This window comes from Ostrea edulis, chromosome 5 (assembly GCF_947568905.1).
Source record: "Ostrea edulis chromosome 5, xbOstEdul1.1, whole genome shotgun sequence".
NCBI lineage: Eukaryota > Metazoa > Mollusca > Bivalvia > Ostreida > Ostreidae > Ostrea > Ostrea edulis.
In genome coordinates this window covers 69,850,965-69,867,638 of record NC_079168.1, presented here as the reverse complement: position 1 = coordinate 69,867,638, position 16,674 = coordinate 69,850,965, and the positions used below count along the sequence as shown (strand labels likewise).

Here is a 16,674-nt window from a genome sequence, read left to right as displayed (position 1 = left end):
TGTACAATGTTATTTAATTTTCTAGAGTAATGAGACCTTGAATTTTGCTATTGCCAATCAATCAATGATTTAAGCCAGTCAGCTTTCTGTCAGCACCACATATCAACAACAGAGCAATGCTGTGATCAAAGGTCATGGATTCTCTGAAGCTCTTGGAAGCACTCACATGTGTGCAGGGTAAAAACATTGTGAAAACATTTAGCAAAGGTGCGCATCTACCTACTGCAGACACTGTCCACTGACAGCAGTCACTGTATTTTGAGGATGGTCAAGATCCCACTGGAAAACCTCAACAATGCTGTCAGATCACTTGAATTTGGGAGAACATTTGGTTAATTAAGACAAGTGCTGAATCTAATACCATCAAAGCGCTTAACATAACATACACGTACTAAAATAGAGTCCATATTAGAAATTCCTGAGAGTAATTTAACCATGAAATCATCTATTGGCACTGACAATCACATGATCTACACAGGGCCCTGACTGCCAAGCTTTACACACATGTGCACATTCTTAATAATGCAATTACATGTAGTCTTCTCGCCTGCTCAACTCACATGGGGTCTCTTCCATTCAAATTCCCTCGGAGGGGCCTGACTGTAGAATATGGAGCTGTCTTCTGTAGGAAATTCCGGATCCTCAAATAACTCCTCCTCAGCCAGACAATGTTCCCTGATCTCATCATAATGCTGCTTTCTGATCCCAGAGATCAGGTCCTTCTCCTCGCGCCGAGAATGTCTCCCACCAATGGAACGGTGATAACTATACCCATACTCAGACATTCTCTATGTATCACAAACCTGACACGTACAAGTGCACAAGAACTCAAAAAAGACCAGTCAAAAATGTCCACTTAAAAATCACTTTCCAATCCTATTTCAAAGTTCATCAATTTCTAGTTGACAAGTTGAGGCTTGTTGAAAGTTCATTGATGATTATGAAATATTTATCAATGGCTTTTCAGGAATGTTATCTTGCCTATCAAAACACTGATCAAACAGGTAAATATGGCACATAGTCTGCCTGTAGGAGTGTTTTTGTGAATGTGGGAATTACACATATCGACAAATGATTCAGGTATTTATTAAAGCTGTTTTTCATCTGTAAAATTCTTCAGGTAAATTTCGTCATTTGTTGGACAACATTTGCTTTGTATAACAATGTATAATTCAACCACTGCCATTAACCTAATTTAAACCTCTGAGATTAAAAAACCGAACAGGTTCAAAAAATGCACACTCGTGTTATCATAATTATATAATCATAACTGCTGGTCCCCTGATCGGAGCAATGCCTTTAAATTTTTGCTGTGCATGCAAAACGAAAACATCAATACTATAAACATGCTGTATTTAGTGTCTGGGACGAAAAAAGAAAAAGAAAAATGTTATGGATCACTTCTCTCTGCCTATTAAAGGTACAATAGCATTTGCTTTGTAAAGCTAGTCCCCGTCCATAAATTTATCCATTGATACCAGTTTACACACCCTAATGACATGTAATACAAAAGTTCTTATTACATGTATCGGGATTTTGCATTCAATATCAAGAGACTGAAGTTTGACAATTGACAATATATATATATATGAGTGTCATTAGTTTACTTGAGGGGCCACTAATAAGTTTATTTCCTTCAATGGAGTCATCTATGCATCAGTGACATCCGAGAGCTTATCTGACAAGAAACAAACACCTTTTGAGTTGCTACACATTGCCTTAGGCATACGTTTCAGATTTAATTGAGTTATAACATAAAAAAAAAAGTTTATTCTCTAGATATTATCTGGAATCAAATCTGTTGAATAAAATAATGATGCTTCTAAAACTTATCTGTAGCAACCATTGAATGGTGCATGAATGAAGTTTTAAGTATGTAAAACTACCATCTGAAATTTCAACAAACAAACTTTGTCACTGTTAAAGCATTTTCAAGCATTTTTGCAACCTATTGAATATGCAGATTCTTGACTCAATGCCAATGTTTAGAGACTTCAGAACTTCTGAAAGCTACAAACAACCAATTGTGTGTCATCCTCTTGTAGAGCTTATTAAATACATCCTCTGTTAGCTGGGTTTTTATGCACCTCTATCTACATCACATCTGAGATTACACAACATCACCCCTCTGTCTAAAACCAGTGACAGATGTTTTCTATCCAAACTACATTATCATCAGAAGGGAAAATGAACAATCAGGCAAATGTGCATGTTTTTCATCAATCTAATTACCTTTACCTCATATTTGATGATGTCTAAATGTCTTAAACAATGCAAAGCATACATTGTACAGTACACATGCTGCCTGTGAATCATGTATTGACAAAATGTTACAAGCATACAGATCTTAACACAGATCTAAATCTATAGCATGCTGTACCTATTGACAACATATAACTGCCTTTTTTGTATACAACTTATAAAATCATAAGGGGGGGGGGGGGGGGGGGGGGCAGAGGGGGGGGGGGGGGGTGTAGTCTCAGTAGCTGTGTAACAGTAGTAAACCTGAAAACACTATGCGTGACAAAATGACAATTCATTTAACTGGCTGATAATAAAATGGGTTTAGACAATGTTTGACTGATTAGTTTGGGGTTGATGGAATTTGAAAATTTGTAGACAGATAAATCTTCTATTACAGCTGTGTCAATAAGTCAACATGACTTAACACATGCTAAAAAATCTTAAAAGTTTTAATGCATTCTGGAGATCAAATTGCAAGCATTAAACTTACATGTGGTCTCTTCCATTCAAATGGACGAGGGGGTGCTCTGCTGAAAAAGATTGACGAATCCTCGGCTTCGAACTCTGGGTCCTCGAACAAGATCCCCTCTTCCAGACATTTCTTCTTAATTTCATCATAGCTCTGATTAATGACACCTGAGAATGGGTCCTTCTTCTCCTTCCTAGTGGCCCTCCCGAGCACCTGGGGCCTTTGGGAGAATGCGGGGACACTAAAGCTCGGCTGATCGGAGCCGTCTTCCCCACCCCTGCCAATACGGATCTGGTAGCGTCCACCGCCCCCGCCGATATTAATGCCCCCGTTCACCGACGTACCCCCGCCACTGTCATCTCCATAAGAGTACGTCTTGGTTTCCACTCGGGGAGGGCCACGCCCATCTGAGTAAAACGTGCGAATGGTTCGGGTCGTTTTCGTAGTGTATGGCATCTTGCACTGGTGCTAATTTTCCCTTTGTCGCTCCCTGTTGCAGAGCTTTACACGATGTGACTGTAACCTAATTGCAATCAACGCCTGATTAACAGTTTATGCCGGTGCAATCACTAGATAGAGTTAGAAAAATAACCCAAATAAACACTCCAATCTGTTTACCTTCTCTGATCATCAACTTTCCCTGTTCGCAATGATCGTTTCGGATCGCTTCCGGAACGGACGATTCTATTTCTTGGACGAGGGGTCAGAGGTTGATACCTTGAAGTGCTGACATGAAACAGAGTTATCTTCCTTTTGCTACCGTGTATTATTTTTTCCTTATCACGTTTTGTCCGGTGTCTGTCTGTTAGCCTGGTTCCCGAGGCCTTCCGATGTGCAAGCACGAAGCTTGCACATCGGAAGGCCTCGGGAACCAGGCTATCTGTCTGTCTGTCTGGCGTACACTTTCTCTATATCAAACACCATTGGGTAAAAAAAAATCAAGTTCTAACAATGAAAAATAAGGTGGGGTGGGTTTTTTTTTTTAAATATCTTCTTTAAAAGCTTCCTAAATAATAAATCAAGCATGGACCCCAGGGCCACAAGACCTTTCAAGTTTTACATAGGAATATAATTATACACTTAGGTAAAATTCTTTTACATAGCTATAGGCGTGGATCCAAATTTTCTTCTCCCAGGGAAGTGGGTCTAAAAGGTCCAATGGAAACTAGGGACTAGTTGTAAATTTACATCCTCTACAAGTGAACAATAGACGAATATATGCATGGTATTTAACACTCAGGTTCAGGTATAACCTCTGTCGACGGAATTAAAATATTTTATTTAAAAGAAAACGTGAAAACAAAAATTGTCAAAGACTCGCCGGTAAGCGATTCTACTCACATTATACCCCATGGTTCAAAAGATATATAGCCATGGTTAAAGTTTTTGAAAAGTAGGTCAAAGACCAAGGTGAAGGTCGAAAGTCTTAGTACCATCATGCGGCATATATATATATATATATATATATATATATATGTATATATAAAGCACAGAAAATTTCACTTTAAGTGGATACCCACTTCCGTCCCTACCCGGGGTTGAACTCACGACCTGCGGAACCAAATCTCCTAGCAGTATGTAACCAGCGCGCTAGACCGCTCGACCATCTAGGCAAGTCTAAAAACTTGCTTTCGATGACGATGGAATTCTCGCCACGCTGTCACACGCTACACGGTCATTGAGAATGGAAATGGGATACAGTTATTTAACGTACATTTAAGAGAATCATACATGATACACACTGCATTCGAAATATTCTATATAAAGCACAGAAATAGCAATGAACTCTTAAATGAACATAACTGCCCTAAGTGAAGAAATAATTAAAATAAAGCACAGAAAATTTCACTTTATGTGGATACCCACTTCCGCCCCTACCCGGGGTTGAACTCACGACCTGCGGAACCAAATCTCCTAGCAGCATGTAACCAGCGCGCTAGACCGCTCAACCATCTAGGCAAGTCTAAAAACTTGCTTTCGATGACGATGGAATTCTCGCCACGCTGTCACACGCTACACGGTCTTTGAGAATGGAAATGGGATGGTTATTTAATGTACATTTAAGAGGATCATACATGATACACATGATATATATATATATTAAAGCCATATCCTGTTTCAAAAGATATAACCAAGGTTAAGTTTTTGAAAAGTATGCCAAACTCCAAGGCCACTAGAATTATTGAAGTCGTGGTACCAAATGAAAGTTATTTGTGAAATATGAAAGCCCCATCCTCCTTGGTTCAATAGATACATGTCAAGGTTAAAGTTTTTCGTTTAAAGTGTGACGCCGACACCAAGGTCATGACAATAGCACGCCGGGCATTATTTTGAAAGTATTTTCAAGAATAACAATCTTGCAGTATGTCCATTTGATATGCAAACATCTGTATATGTACACACGTAATTGTAAATTCAATTCTGTACCATGACACCTAGACCAGGATGGGGTCGTATTTAAGGCGGGGATTGTACATGCTAAGGTGAAAGATGCGGCCTATATGTCTCTTGTTTGAATTGGATCGTTGGACAATTGGAACCCAACCCTTCCCACCTTTAAATCCGCTGTGGTTATATTTTTCCGTAAAATGTTTCTCGATTAATAAAGCCTTATTGATAAAGTGAGCTTTATTCCATTATGCAAAATTTTGCTTACATCTACAAATACTCGTGTGAGCTAATCATACAAACTTGCAAATTATCATTTTATGTAGCATATTTGCACAGGTCTATTTTGGGGTAGGCGTATCTCATATTCTGTTCCTCAGACCTGCGTGCTTTGTTGAATGAAAGCAGAGTAATTGATCATTATTGTAGTATTATCAATGATACCCACCTGCAAATTTATTACCTCGTCCCATTTTCTTGACCTTACAGATATTATGCGTTAGTTTGATTTCACATTCATGCAGGGAGTGTGATTCCAAAACTTAAAACATATGGAAGAATTCCCTTTCTTCTGAATGAAGCGATTCTTATGAAAGCCATTATCATTGCAGAATTGCTTTGTATTTTTATGATGATACATCTAGAATGTATTTCCATAACTTGAAATACCGGTAGAAATAATACCATATATATATATATATATATATATATATATTGATTGATCGATCGATGTTATACAAGTACGATATTTTACCTTTGGGGAAAACAAAATGCTGCTGTCAAATTTTTAATGATAAAATTTAGCAATATATGGTGTGTAGATTTCCGCTTAATAATGCATGAGTGCATGGGTACTTAACCCCAACCCCCCTCCACGATGACCTTCTGAGACCAAAGAATATAAGCTGTTTTAAATTTCATTTCTGTAAAAATTATTTTAAATTTGAAAAAAAAAAAAAAAAAAAAAAATGGAAGGCGCAATAACAATGTAGAATATTTATATTTTTTTTTATTTACAGTAATGATACTTATGCTTTTTATATCATATGGTCTGTTTCAAGTTATTTTTTTTAATATTTGATTTTGCATATGATTTGTATCATATTGTTAGCACATCTTAATTAAGTTTTGTATATATGGCGAGGAATTCATACTCGTGAGCCGTTTTGCTTCTGTGTGCGAAGGTTCTACGCGATCACATCTGATTCTGGTTCTACAAGAGTAGATTTTACAATTCAATGGGTTTTTTCGGGGAATCTCCCACGTGAGGAAGAAGGAACCCTTCATATCTCGTATTAGCTTCTTCGCGCCTCGGGTATAAATACCACGTCTTCGTTCTAGTATACACTTTACAAATAAACCACTTACACCATTTTTAAGTAAACAAAACTGCAGCACTATAACCAGAGGTTTTTTTTAAGTCCTGCTTTGTTCTATTCAAAGTCCGTAAATATAGCACGGTGAACGGAAAGGTCAAGGCCACAGCTAAGTGTTTGTGGGCGATCAAATCAAAGTCAAGGACTCAACTATATGTTTGTGGCCAATCATATCAAGGTCAAGGTCTATATGTATGTGACAGATAAAGTTATATCAAGGTCACAACTATATGTATGTGACAGATAAATTTATATCAAGGTCACAACTATATATATGTGACAGATAGAGTTATATCAAGGTCACAACTATATGTATGTGACAGATAAAGTTATATCAAGGTCACAACTATATGTATGTGGCCGATAATGTTATATCAAGGTCACAACTATATGTATGTGACAGATAAAGTTATATCAAGGTCACAACTGTATGTATGCGGCCGATCATATCAAGGTCACAGCTATATGTGTGTGACAAATAAAGTTATATCAAGGTCACAACTATATGTATGTGACAGATAAAATTATATCAAGGTCACAACTATATGTATGCGGCCGATCATGTCAAGGTCACAGCTATATGTATGTGACAGATAAAGTTCTATCAAGGTCACAACTATATGTATGCGGCCGATAATGTTCAATATGCTATATCAAGGTAAGATTTTCCACGATGGAACTTGTCCACACTCGACAGTGCTCGAGGACCAAGATTAGTCAAACAAAGACGCCTATCCCAAAGAAATCTATATATACTGTTAGTGTAAAAACAATTTTTTTTATGGCGTGTGGAGGACGGGGTTCGACGGAAGTCGTGGGTGTAAGGTAGAATTCCGACAGATTTCCTCAGAAACCAACGAACTTTCATTTATTGGAACATGAAAGTCAATTTTTAATGCTGGCAAAACAGCTGCCAGATGAAAGACCTATGTATACTCCCCATCCCTGCTGACGCTTCGCATTTTATCACTAATAATGCAATCTAGATATATTATGCGAGGCATATGATTACGTCAGCCCGATGCATGGTATGATTGAGGTGGTTTCGCCGTAATTTAGTTGTATTTTGAGCTAATTCAGTAAGGATCATGTACTAGTGTTTTAAGGAAGATTTTCCTCGGGTAAGTTAATTAACATGTCGTTTGTAACTAACCTTTTGAGTTTTCAAATTGGTGTGAAAATAATTATTGATATATTGTTTCTATATAGTCTTTAATTTGTTGCATTGAAAAGACAACTGATGAAATAAATAACCATTAAGAATTGAAGATGCACTATGGTGTGGATCACACCAATAAAAAAAAAAGGACCACCATGCATTCCCTCAGTTTCAGCCTTGGCAATCCGTGCACTGGGATTTGTCATTAGTGCGTACATATCAGTAATCCGTCGTTCAGGCTTGACAATCCGTGCGCTGGAATTTGTAATAAATTAGTGCGTACATGATAGTGATCCGTTGCTTCAGCTTGGTGTAATCCGTGCGCTGGGATTTGTCATTAGTGCGTACATATTAATGACCCGTTCGTTCAGGCTTGACAATCCGTGCGCTGGAATTTGTAATAAATTAGTGCCTACATGATAGTGATCCGTTCCCTCAGACTGCCGATCCGTGAACAAAGACTTGTAATTCCATCGGATTGGCAATGTTGTACATTATTTTCAAAGTTTAAACATGGAAAGGAATTTGAAGTCAATGGTCTTCAGGGGAGGATCCGAAATATTTCAAAGGGGGTTGCGACCCAAGTTTGTATCCCCCCTCCTCCCCGGCAAAAATTACTTTTTTGTTGAAAATATTCAACTATAGGGGGAAGGGGTTGCAGGGGAGGGTTGTACAATTAGAAATACCAGAAGAACCCATTCAGGGGCAAGTAAAGTATGACATTGTTTGACAAACTGACCTCCCTGTTCATCAACCAGAACAAGAGATCGAATGCCCACTCTTTATTCTACATTACAAATAGAAAAACAAAAACAAAACACTATTCATACAATTTGCAGAAAAATCAATGTATATTTCAAGAAAAACATACAGAAAATTTAACAATTCATTTTAAAACACCTCTTTGAAATAGTAGAATTTTCATTCATACGCATTTTAGTGTATGTGAAAGTATATAAAAACCAAGTTGTACTTTAGAATAATGAAATATATATATGTAAAGGGTGTTTAAAATAGGGACAGCCTTACAATCTCCTTTTGGTAGGGAGAACTTCCCATTGCTTTTGCTGTGGTGTCCGGATAGGGCCATGTGCAAAAGCGTAATAGCGCGTTTCTTAAAACGCGCTATCACACAACATGCCGTCGCGCCATCACGCTAACACAAAACACGCCGTCGCGATATCATGCTAATACACAACACGCCGTCGCGCTATCACGTTAATACACAACACGCCGTCGTGCTAGCTATCACGTTAATACACAACTCGCCATCGCACTATCACGCTAACACACTACACACCATCGCACTATCACGCTAATACACAACACGCCGTCGAGATATCATACTAGCACACAACATGCCATCGCACTATCACGCTAACACACAACACGCCATCGCGATACCACGCTAACACACAACACGCCATCGCGATATCACGCCAACACAAAACACACCTTCACGATATCACGCCAACGCAAAACACACCATCGCACTATCACGCCAACACAAAACACGCCATCGCGATATCACGCCAACACAAAACACACCTTCGCACTATCACGCTAACACACAACACGTCATTGCGATATCACGCTAACACACAACACACCATCGCACTATCATGCTAACACACAACCCGCCATCGCACTATCACGCTAATACACAACACGCCGTCGCGCTGTCAAGCTAACACGCTGTGTATTAGCGTGATAGCGCGACGGATTCTTAGCGTTACAGCACGACGGCGTGTTGAGTATTAGTGCTACAGAGCGACGGCTTATCAGCTTGACAACACGACGGCGTGTTGTGTGTTAGCTCGACGGCGTATTGTGTATTATTATACTTTCATGTAAAATACTCGAACCTGATTGGTCGAGAAGCATTTGAAAAAACATATTGTTACCCACTGAGAACAAAAAACGCGCGCCCCAGGGTGATAGTATCTAGCAACGGGTAACAGTACTTGACAACGGGTGATATTATAAAAAATTATCACATGCGTCAAATTTATGCGCGTACGGTTCGCCGTAGATTGCTAGACGACGTCGTTTGAGCGTTTGTAATAAACGCGAGTACCCGCATCGAAATACGAAATATCGCACGACAGTGATTGATCAAATGTCAACAGACGTAAGTTTTTCTGCTTTCCAGTTTACATAACATTCAGTATAATAAAACATGCCATCGCACTATCACGCTAACACACAACACGCCATCGCGATACCACGCTAACACACAACACGCCATCGCGATATCACGCCAACACAAAAAAATATTGCATGTATTTGAGGGTAACATTGAAATTTTCACCCCTCGAGAAACCATTGTCAACCTCGGCTACGCCTTGGTTGACAATGGTTTTCTCGGGGTGAAAATTTTCAATGTTACCCTCAACTACATGCAATATTTATATATTAGCGCAACAGTGCGGCGGCGTGTTATGTGATAGCGCGACGGTGTGTTGTGTGTTAGCATGATAGCGCGTTTAAGAAACGCGCTGTCGCGCTTTTCACATGGCCCTATCGGGACACCATATATTGCAGGTCCTTTATGAATTTCAACTTTAGCCTTAGGTGACCTTTATTGTAGAATCAGATCTAAAGTATCTGATTTCTGACTTCCACCCATTATAAATTACTTTTAAATTTAAAATGATGAATTTTTGTTTACTGTATACGCGCGTGTGTGTACTGTGTCTGTGTATGTGTGTGTGCGTGCATGCGTGCGTGGGTGTTACTGCCTGGATAATTATCCTTTTTTTCAGAATAAATGGATGTACTCCTTCATCACTTTTGTAGATTCCTAAGTACTCTCTGGGGAAGGGGGCAAGGTCATTGTATCGTTGTTGTAACATACCCCCCCCCCCTCGAAAAGACCGGACCGAGTTAGATTTTCTCTCAGGTAAAACGGGCCACAATTAGATCCTCCCTAATGAAAAATAACCCAGGCCCATATTTGAAAGGGAAACAGCTCCAGTACCGAATTTTCCCATGCTTGACAATACTCAGGATCAGGGGCGGATCCAGGAATTGCGGTTACGGGGGGGGGGGGGGGGGGGGCGCCACTTTATGAGGCTGGGGGTTCAGGGCGAAGCTGCTAGATTTTATAGGGCTTGAAATATGTCTCATATTAAGTCATTTGTACTATTTTCTATCATTTTTAATAAGGTGAAAATAATAAAATGACGCAAATTTTAGGGTTTTTGGGAAAAAAATTAAGTAATTCAAGAAATCAAAAGATTTTGTCATTTATTTCTCCGGGAGTGGAAGAAATGATTGCTTCTTTTATCGTTTAATAAATTTCTCTAAACAAGATACCACGATTTACCTTAAATTTGAAAATTTTAGAGGGGGGGGGGGCTGGCTGCGCGCCCCCCTTTAAATCCGCCACTGAGGACTAATCCCTCCTTGAAATTATCCGGTTTTGGTTTGATTATTAGAATGTCTTATTAGACTCGCGGTATGATATCTGAAGTTTTAGCAGTCTAAGTGATCTGCTTCTAATTCACATTTATTTACACATAGTCAGAGATATTGGATGTACAACCTGAGATTGTTAACGAGAGAGAGAGAGAGAGAGAGAGAGAGAGAGAGAGAGAGAGAGAGAGAGAGGTCAAATTCATTTTATTTTACTATTTCAATTTTGTATTATCTAAGTGACATGTCAGGCAAAAATGTATAAGTAAATGATTAGAAAGTGCCCTCTTTTGATGTTAAAAAAAATCAAGCATTTCTTTCACAAAGCATCTACAAAAAACTATTTTATTTTATGTCGTTTTATCATTCCCCCCCTCCTATTTTTATTCTATATTTTATACGTACTTTTTTGGTTGGTCTTTGGCATTTATTGATTTTCCTTGATTAAGTGAAACAACACCGTTTTTATACCATTCGGCTCTATTTGCATTCCTTGTAAGAAGACAACCATTTTGATTTACGATATAGCATATTGCTAAATTACAGTATTTTTCATTTATAATTAAAATATTTTTCAGAAATAGAAACACAGAGAAATCATTTTGCAAATTGATAACATTAAGGATTCCCGATATATAAGCAAAAAAAAAAAAAAAAAAAAAAAAATGGAATCGGAGAGGGAATATTTAATTATTTATTATATTATTTGCATCTTACCGACCCATCGGTCAAGATTATGGTTGGGAAAAGGGAACTAACATTATTAAAAATTTAAAACATACTTTTACATACATACATACATACACATACATACTTATACATATAAAGTGAACAAGAGTTATCTCTCTTGCACCATCGGAGTTTTTGACTCTGAAGGTTATAGCCCAGACAAGGCTAAGCCTCTTCTACAGACAGACAGTAAGTCAGGTCAAACAAACAGGCTGTTTCTTATATACTGTAAATATTAAATAAACTGATTATACACATCGTTTTTATTTGCGAAAGGAAACTAACCAGTGACGATTGATTTCCGCGACCGAGTAGTCATATTTTCTTCTCTAAGGGTATTTAATAACCGTTTTGATAAAATGACTGAATAATTCTAAAATAATTTAATGATATTGGCTGATCCAACAGACTAAAATAATTGAACGTTATATTCACCTCCATGGGCCTTCGAGGTGAATATAACACTTGATTTTTCAAACCAAAAAATGAATTTCCACATTGATACGATTGGTTATAATTTTTAGGTTGTCCAATGAAAACTTGTGTCCCTGATCTCTTTCGACTAGGTCTTGCACTATAACTGTAAAAGATGACTACAATAACATGTTACATTATATAAAATTTTCCAATTATATAATAAAACAATTATTGACATTTTCTTGGTCAATACGACGCTTTAGTAATTTGAGAAGTACATAGATGTACTACAATATTCGGTGAATATTGTAATTATCATGTGGCTAAAGCGTCGTATTGACCTAGAACATGTCAATGTTTTTAATCTGTTCCATAATTACGTACAATGCCAAAGTGAATGTAGTTCTTACGTATTCGTTTTATTTCTAATTCCTTTGTACAAGTGTTACAAAAATCTTTGGAACCTTCTTCCAATGTCATTAAAAAAGCGAAAGCAATGTCTAATTCAAACATAAGTTTTCTAAATTCACTTTTAAAATGATACGAAAATGAGTAACGCCATTCCGGGACTTTAAAATGAATGCCACAATATAAAGGTATTCTAGAAGCAAGGGCGAGTAACTCTGAGCTACATAATGGTTTGCTCACATCTACGTACGGTTAAAAATGATACGCATTTATCTTCAAACCTAGGTTTATTTTGAATATTTCCATTCCAAATGACCTGCTTTGTATAATGTTTATACAACTTACAGTGTATTGCTGCAGAAGTCCTCCACAATAAATACCCGCGATCCTGCGAATATTTCTCGCATGGTAGTTACAGTACTCGTATAAGGGAGGGGCTTTCATAATTTTTAAAGTTTTTATTTGTTTTCTGAATAACTGTTCCCATGCGTATATCACCAGATAAGTAATAAATAAATATATATATATATATATATATATATATATATATATATATATATATATATACACACACACACACACACACGAGAGTGTGATTTTATATTTGCGCTTTATTGCGAATATATACATTGTTCTACTGGTTGGGTAAAGTATTCGCTGTGGTGATTTATCATATATAGATCTACAGCTGTATTTTTAAGTATTGAAAACCTCGAAATATATATGAAAACTTTATCATATAAATATATTTTTAAAATTGCAAAACACCGACGTTTCAAGCATCATAGAACAGTGCTTTTACACGTGGTTACTGAGTTTCGGCAATTTGGAAATATATACCGGCAATATTTGATGTTGTAATTTTAATTTATATTTTTGAATTCATATATATATATATATATATATATATATATATATATATATATATATATATACATGACTATTATCTTTTATCGATGCTATTTCCGGAGTCATAATTTTTCGGTCTTCGTTATGACTGATTCGATGAGTCAATACCTGGAATCAGACCACTGTCGATCATTGACTCATCTCCCCAAATCTTAGGCCACAGCTGGTATGGACTCTTTACAACGTGTGCCTCAACGAAATTGTCTGAATCATCCTAAACGATGTCAGAAATACCCCCCGGTCATGATCATAATCTCAGAGGTCATTTCTGGGTTTATCAAGCCTTTTTAATTCTTCTCAGTCTAAAGGTTCAAGAAAAATTGAAACCACCAAAGTTTGCGTACATCAAACAGTTTGCAGTAAATAACTTTACCGAGGGAATTTCAAAAGAAAACGTTGTTTGCTTCGCGAGTGACAGTATTTACGTACTGTTTTTAAACCTGGTAAAAGCTTCTTATTGGTTACTCTTAAAATTCGCAGACTCGTTAATTTCGGAAGTCGTAAGAACATGTTCAAGCTAATAAACACTCTGGAACATTTTCTCATGTTGGATCTTTACGCATTACTTGTTTCCGACCCGGAATATTAGCTTCTTCTAAGCAACATCATTTCGTTTTTTCTCATTCAGATTGTCGGTAGCATATTTACACGGCGAAAATCATCAATTGGACCTACCACAATTCTGGCTGCATCTGTTGTTGTTGATATTTATCTTGCCATATACATGTAACTTGTCATATCAGAGAGAGAGAGAGAGAGAGAGAGAGAGAGAGAGAGAGAGAGAGAGAGAGAGAGAGAGAACAATGACTAAGCTTACGGAGGAAACGGGGAAAGGATATTCATGAATCATCAATTAAATATTTCGAGTTCACAAAATTACTCAGACCCCATTATATACTTGTCACCTCATGCACCCCAAACACACGAGAAAAGGTTGCAGGTTGTAAGCACACTTTTAAATTCAATTTTTATATTATAGAAACAACTTTCATGACACAAACAAGCAATTTCTAATGACAAGTTGCCACACTAACAGGCGACGAGACTAGTAGCTGCAAAGAGCTCGTCTTGTGTGTAAATTTGCATGCACGGTCTTTTAATAGAAGTCAATTACTATAAACGAAAGTCGCAAAAATATAAACATTTGTTAACTAAAATAATTTATCATTAAAAATTAATTCAGCCTGATTCATCTTTTGTTCGCAATTAATCCCAAGATTCTAAAAATAAAAATCCTTCTTTGTGACTAAGAGTGAGCATAATTAAAAATAAAGTATAATAAAACACTCAAGTGGAAGAGTAATGATTTTCAACACATTTCTAACACGTACAGATTTCAATTTGATAAAAGCAGAATTATACATTGCATAATTTATCCTATTTAAGAAATAAAGTTCTTGGGTTTTTTGTTTTGTTTTTTTTGGGGTTTTTTTTTTTTGGGGGGGGGGGGTTAGTTAATTGTAAGATAACTTCCGAGGTCGAGAAATATTATTTTGAAATATAAAAGCCTCGTTCGCGGATTGCAACATTTGAAACTTGTAGATTCGTTTAATCCTTGTACATTTTACCTGTTAATTATTACCTTGCATGACATATTGTAATATTTTAGGAGAGGGACTTGCAAGTTGTCAGAACTTGTTCCAATCCTTTTGATTTCATTAATAAAATGTGTTCAAAACAAAACATTTGAACACAGAGGAGGTTATCCTGCATTGTCCACGAAAACAATCAGCTTAACCTTTGGTTATATTCTACTACTGTTCAGAATAATACAACTGAATGTTTCCCTATATAGCTAAGAATTACCTGTAGGTAACTCCCGGAACGGAATACTGATACGTTTAAAGGTGAGATGACAGGGTCTATATTTTGAAATATGATGTTTACGGGTTATAACAATGAGATTTATCTGATCTGTTCTGAAAGCTGATTTATCGTGCACAGTCAATAAAACAAACAACAACAAACAAACAAAGGCAACAAAACACACATACAGAAATAAACTACACACACGTGGAATATATCATTGTTATATCATCAAATGCAAAAACACGAACGAAAAAAAAAGTATAGGTAAAATGGCGGAAAAGCCATAAAATAGATACAAGTGTATTCAACGTCTAAAACGGTCTCAAGGAATATTTCATTTTAAATCCATGTACTTATTTTTCTCGTGTAAGTTAGATATATATCGCTGTTCTGATAATCTATTAATCGGTATATATTGGAGAATAATGGACGCGACATTTTTTTTAAAGCGTCATCGCTTCGTGAAAAGTACACGTATGTCGACGTGAGGCTTGGTAGTTCATGCCCTCATGAATTTTTAAAAAGGAAGTTTAGTTCTAACGCATTCTACTTTCATTTCTGTCGGAATTTCTAGCCATATAAATAAATGTACGAATTTGTATTCACAACCGCGTTGTTTCCTAATTTTAACGCGGACTTGCTTATCATTACAATTCATAGTGATGTAGATATCTACTGTTATTCATTTATGTTTTCTGCCAGTATGAAACTATTCTACCATTGTATAGCATACCCCAGAAATGAAAACAACAGAATTAAAATCGTTTTGGTCAAAGTTGATTTTGTTTGAAACAATAATTTTTGTTTTCTATGAAGTATGAAAACTGAAGCATTGATCATCACATTCTGTTTTGAATATAAAAAGAACTTCAAGTTGATATTATTTTATAACTTTAAAAATAGATCTAGAGTAGAGAGTCTTACAATTTGGTCGCGTGGACAGTAGTAGTAAGCTTACCCTAAACATTGAAATATTATCAAAATGGGAATCATTTTAGCTCACCTGAGCTGAGAGCTCAAGTGAGCTTTTCTGATCGCCTGTTGTCCGCCGTCTGTCCGTCTGTAAACTGTTTACATTTTCGACTTCTTCTCCAGAACCACTGGACCAATTATAACTAAACTTAGCCAAAAGCATCCTTGGCTTTGAAGTTTCTTCAAATGAAGGGCCATGTCCCTTTCAAAGGGGAGATAATCACAAAAATGCAAAAATAGGGTGGGGTCATTTAAAAATCTTCTTCTCAAAAATCACTGGGTCAGAAGAACTGGAATTCACATGAAAGCTTTCTTGCATAGTGAAGATTCACGTTTGTTAAAATCATGGCCCCCGGGGGTTTGATAGGGCCACAATA

At 36.9% G+C, this 16,674-nt stretch overlaps 1 protein-coding gene and 1 long non-coding RNA gene across 32 annotated transcripts in view; one reads left to right on the top strand and one right to left on the bottom strand.

Annotated features, from left to right (window-relative positions):
- Window positions 1-16,674, bottom strand: part of LOC125652634 (calpain-B-like) — a 71,443-nt gene that overhangs the window by 43,733 nt on the left and 11,036 nt on the right. For 24 of the 30 annotated variants that reach the window (XM_056165333.1, XM_048881972.2, XM_056165336.1 and 21 more), the window contains exons 3-4: window positions 3,813-3,906; window positions 2,735-3,439 (exon numbers count right to left, since the gene is read on the bottom strand). In XM_056165333.1, the coding sequence (XP_056021308.1) occupies window positions 2,735-3,169 (435 nt within the window). In that variant the 5' untranslated portion in view covers window positions 3,170-3,439; window positions 3,813-3,906. Of the gene's footprint in view, window positions 1-560; window positions 1,032-2,734; window positions 3,451-3,812; window positions 3,907-16,674 lie in introns of those variants that run through there. The other 6 variants (XM_056165358.1, XM_056165359.1, XM_056165360.1 and 3 more) reach the window with 3 other exon arrangements.
- Window positions 7,463-16,674, top strand: part of LOC125650123 (uncharacterized) — a 55,014-nt gene continuing 45,802 nt past the window's right edge. For both annotated transcript variants that reach the window (XR_007360894.2, XR_007360895.2), the window contains exon 1: window positions 7,463-7,598. This is a non-coding gene — a long non-coding RNA (uncharacterized LOC125650123). The remainder of the gene's footprint in view (window positions 7,599-16,674) is intronic.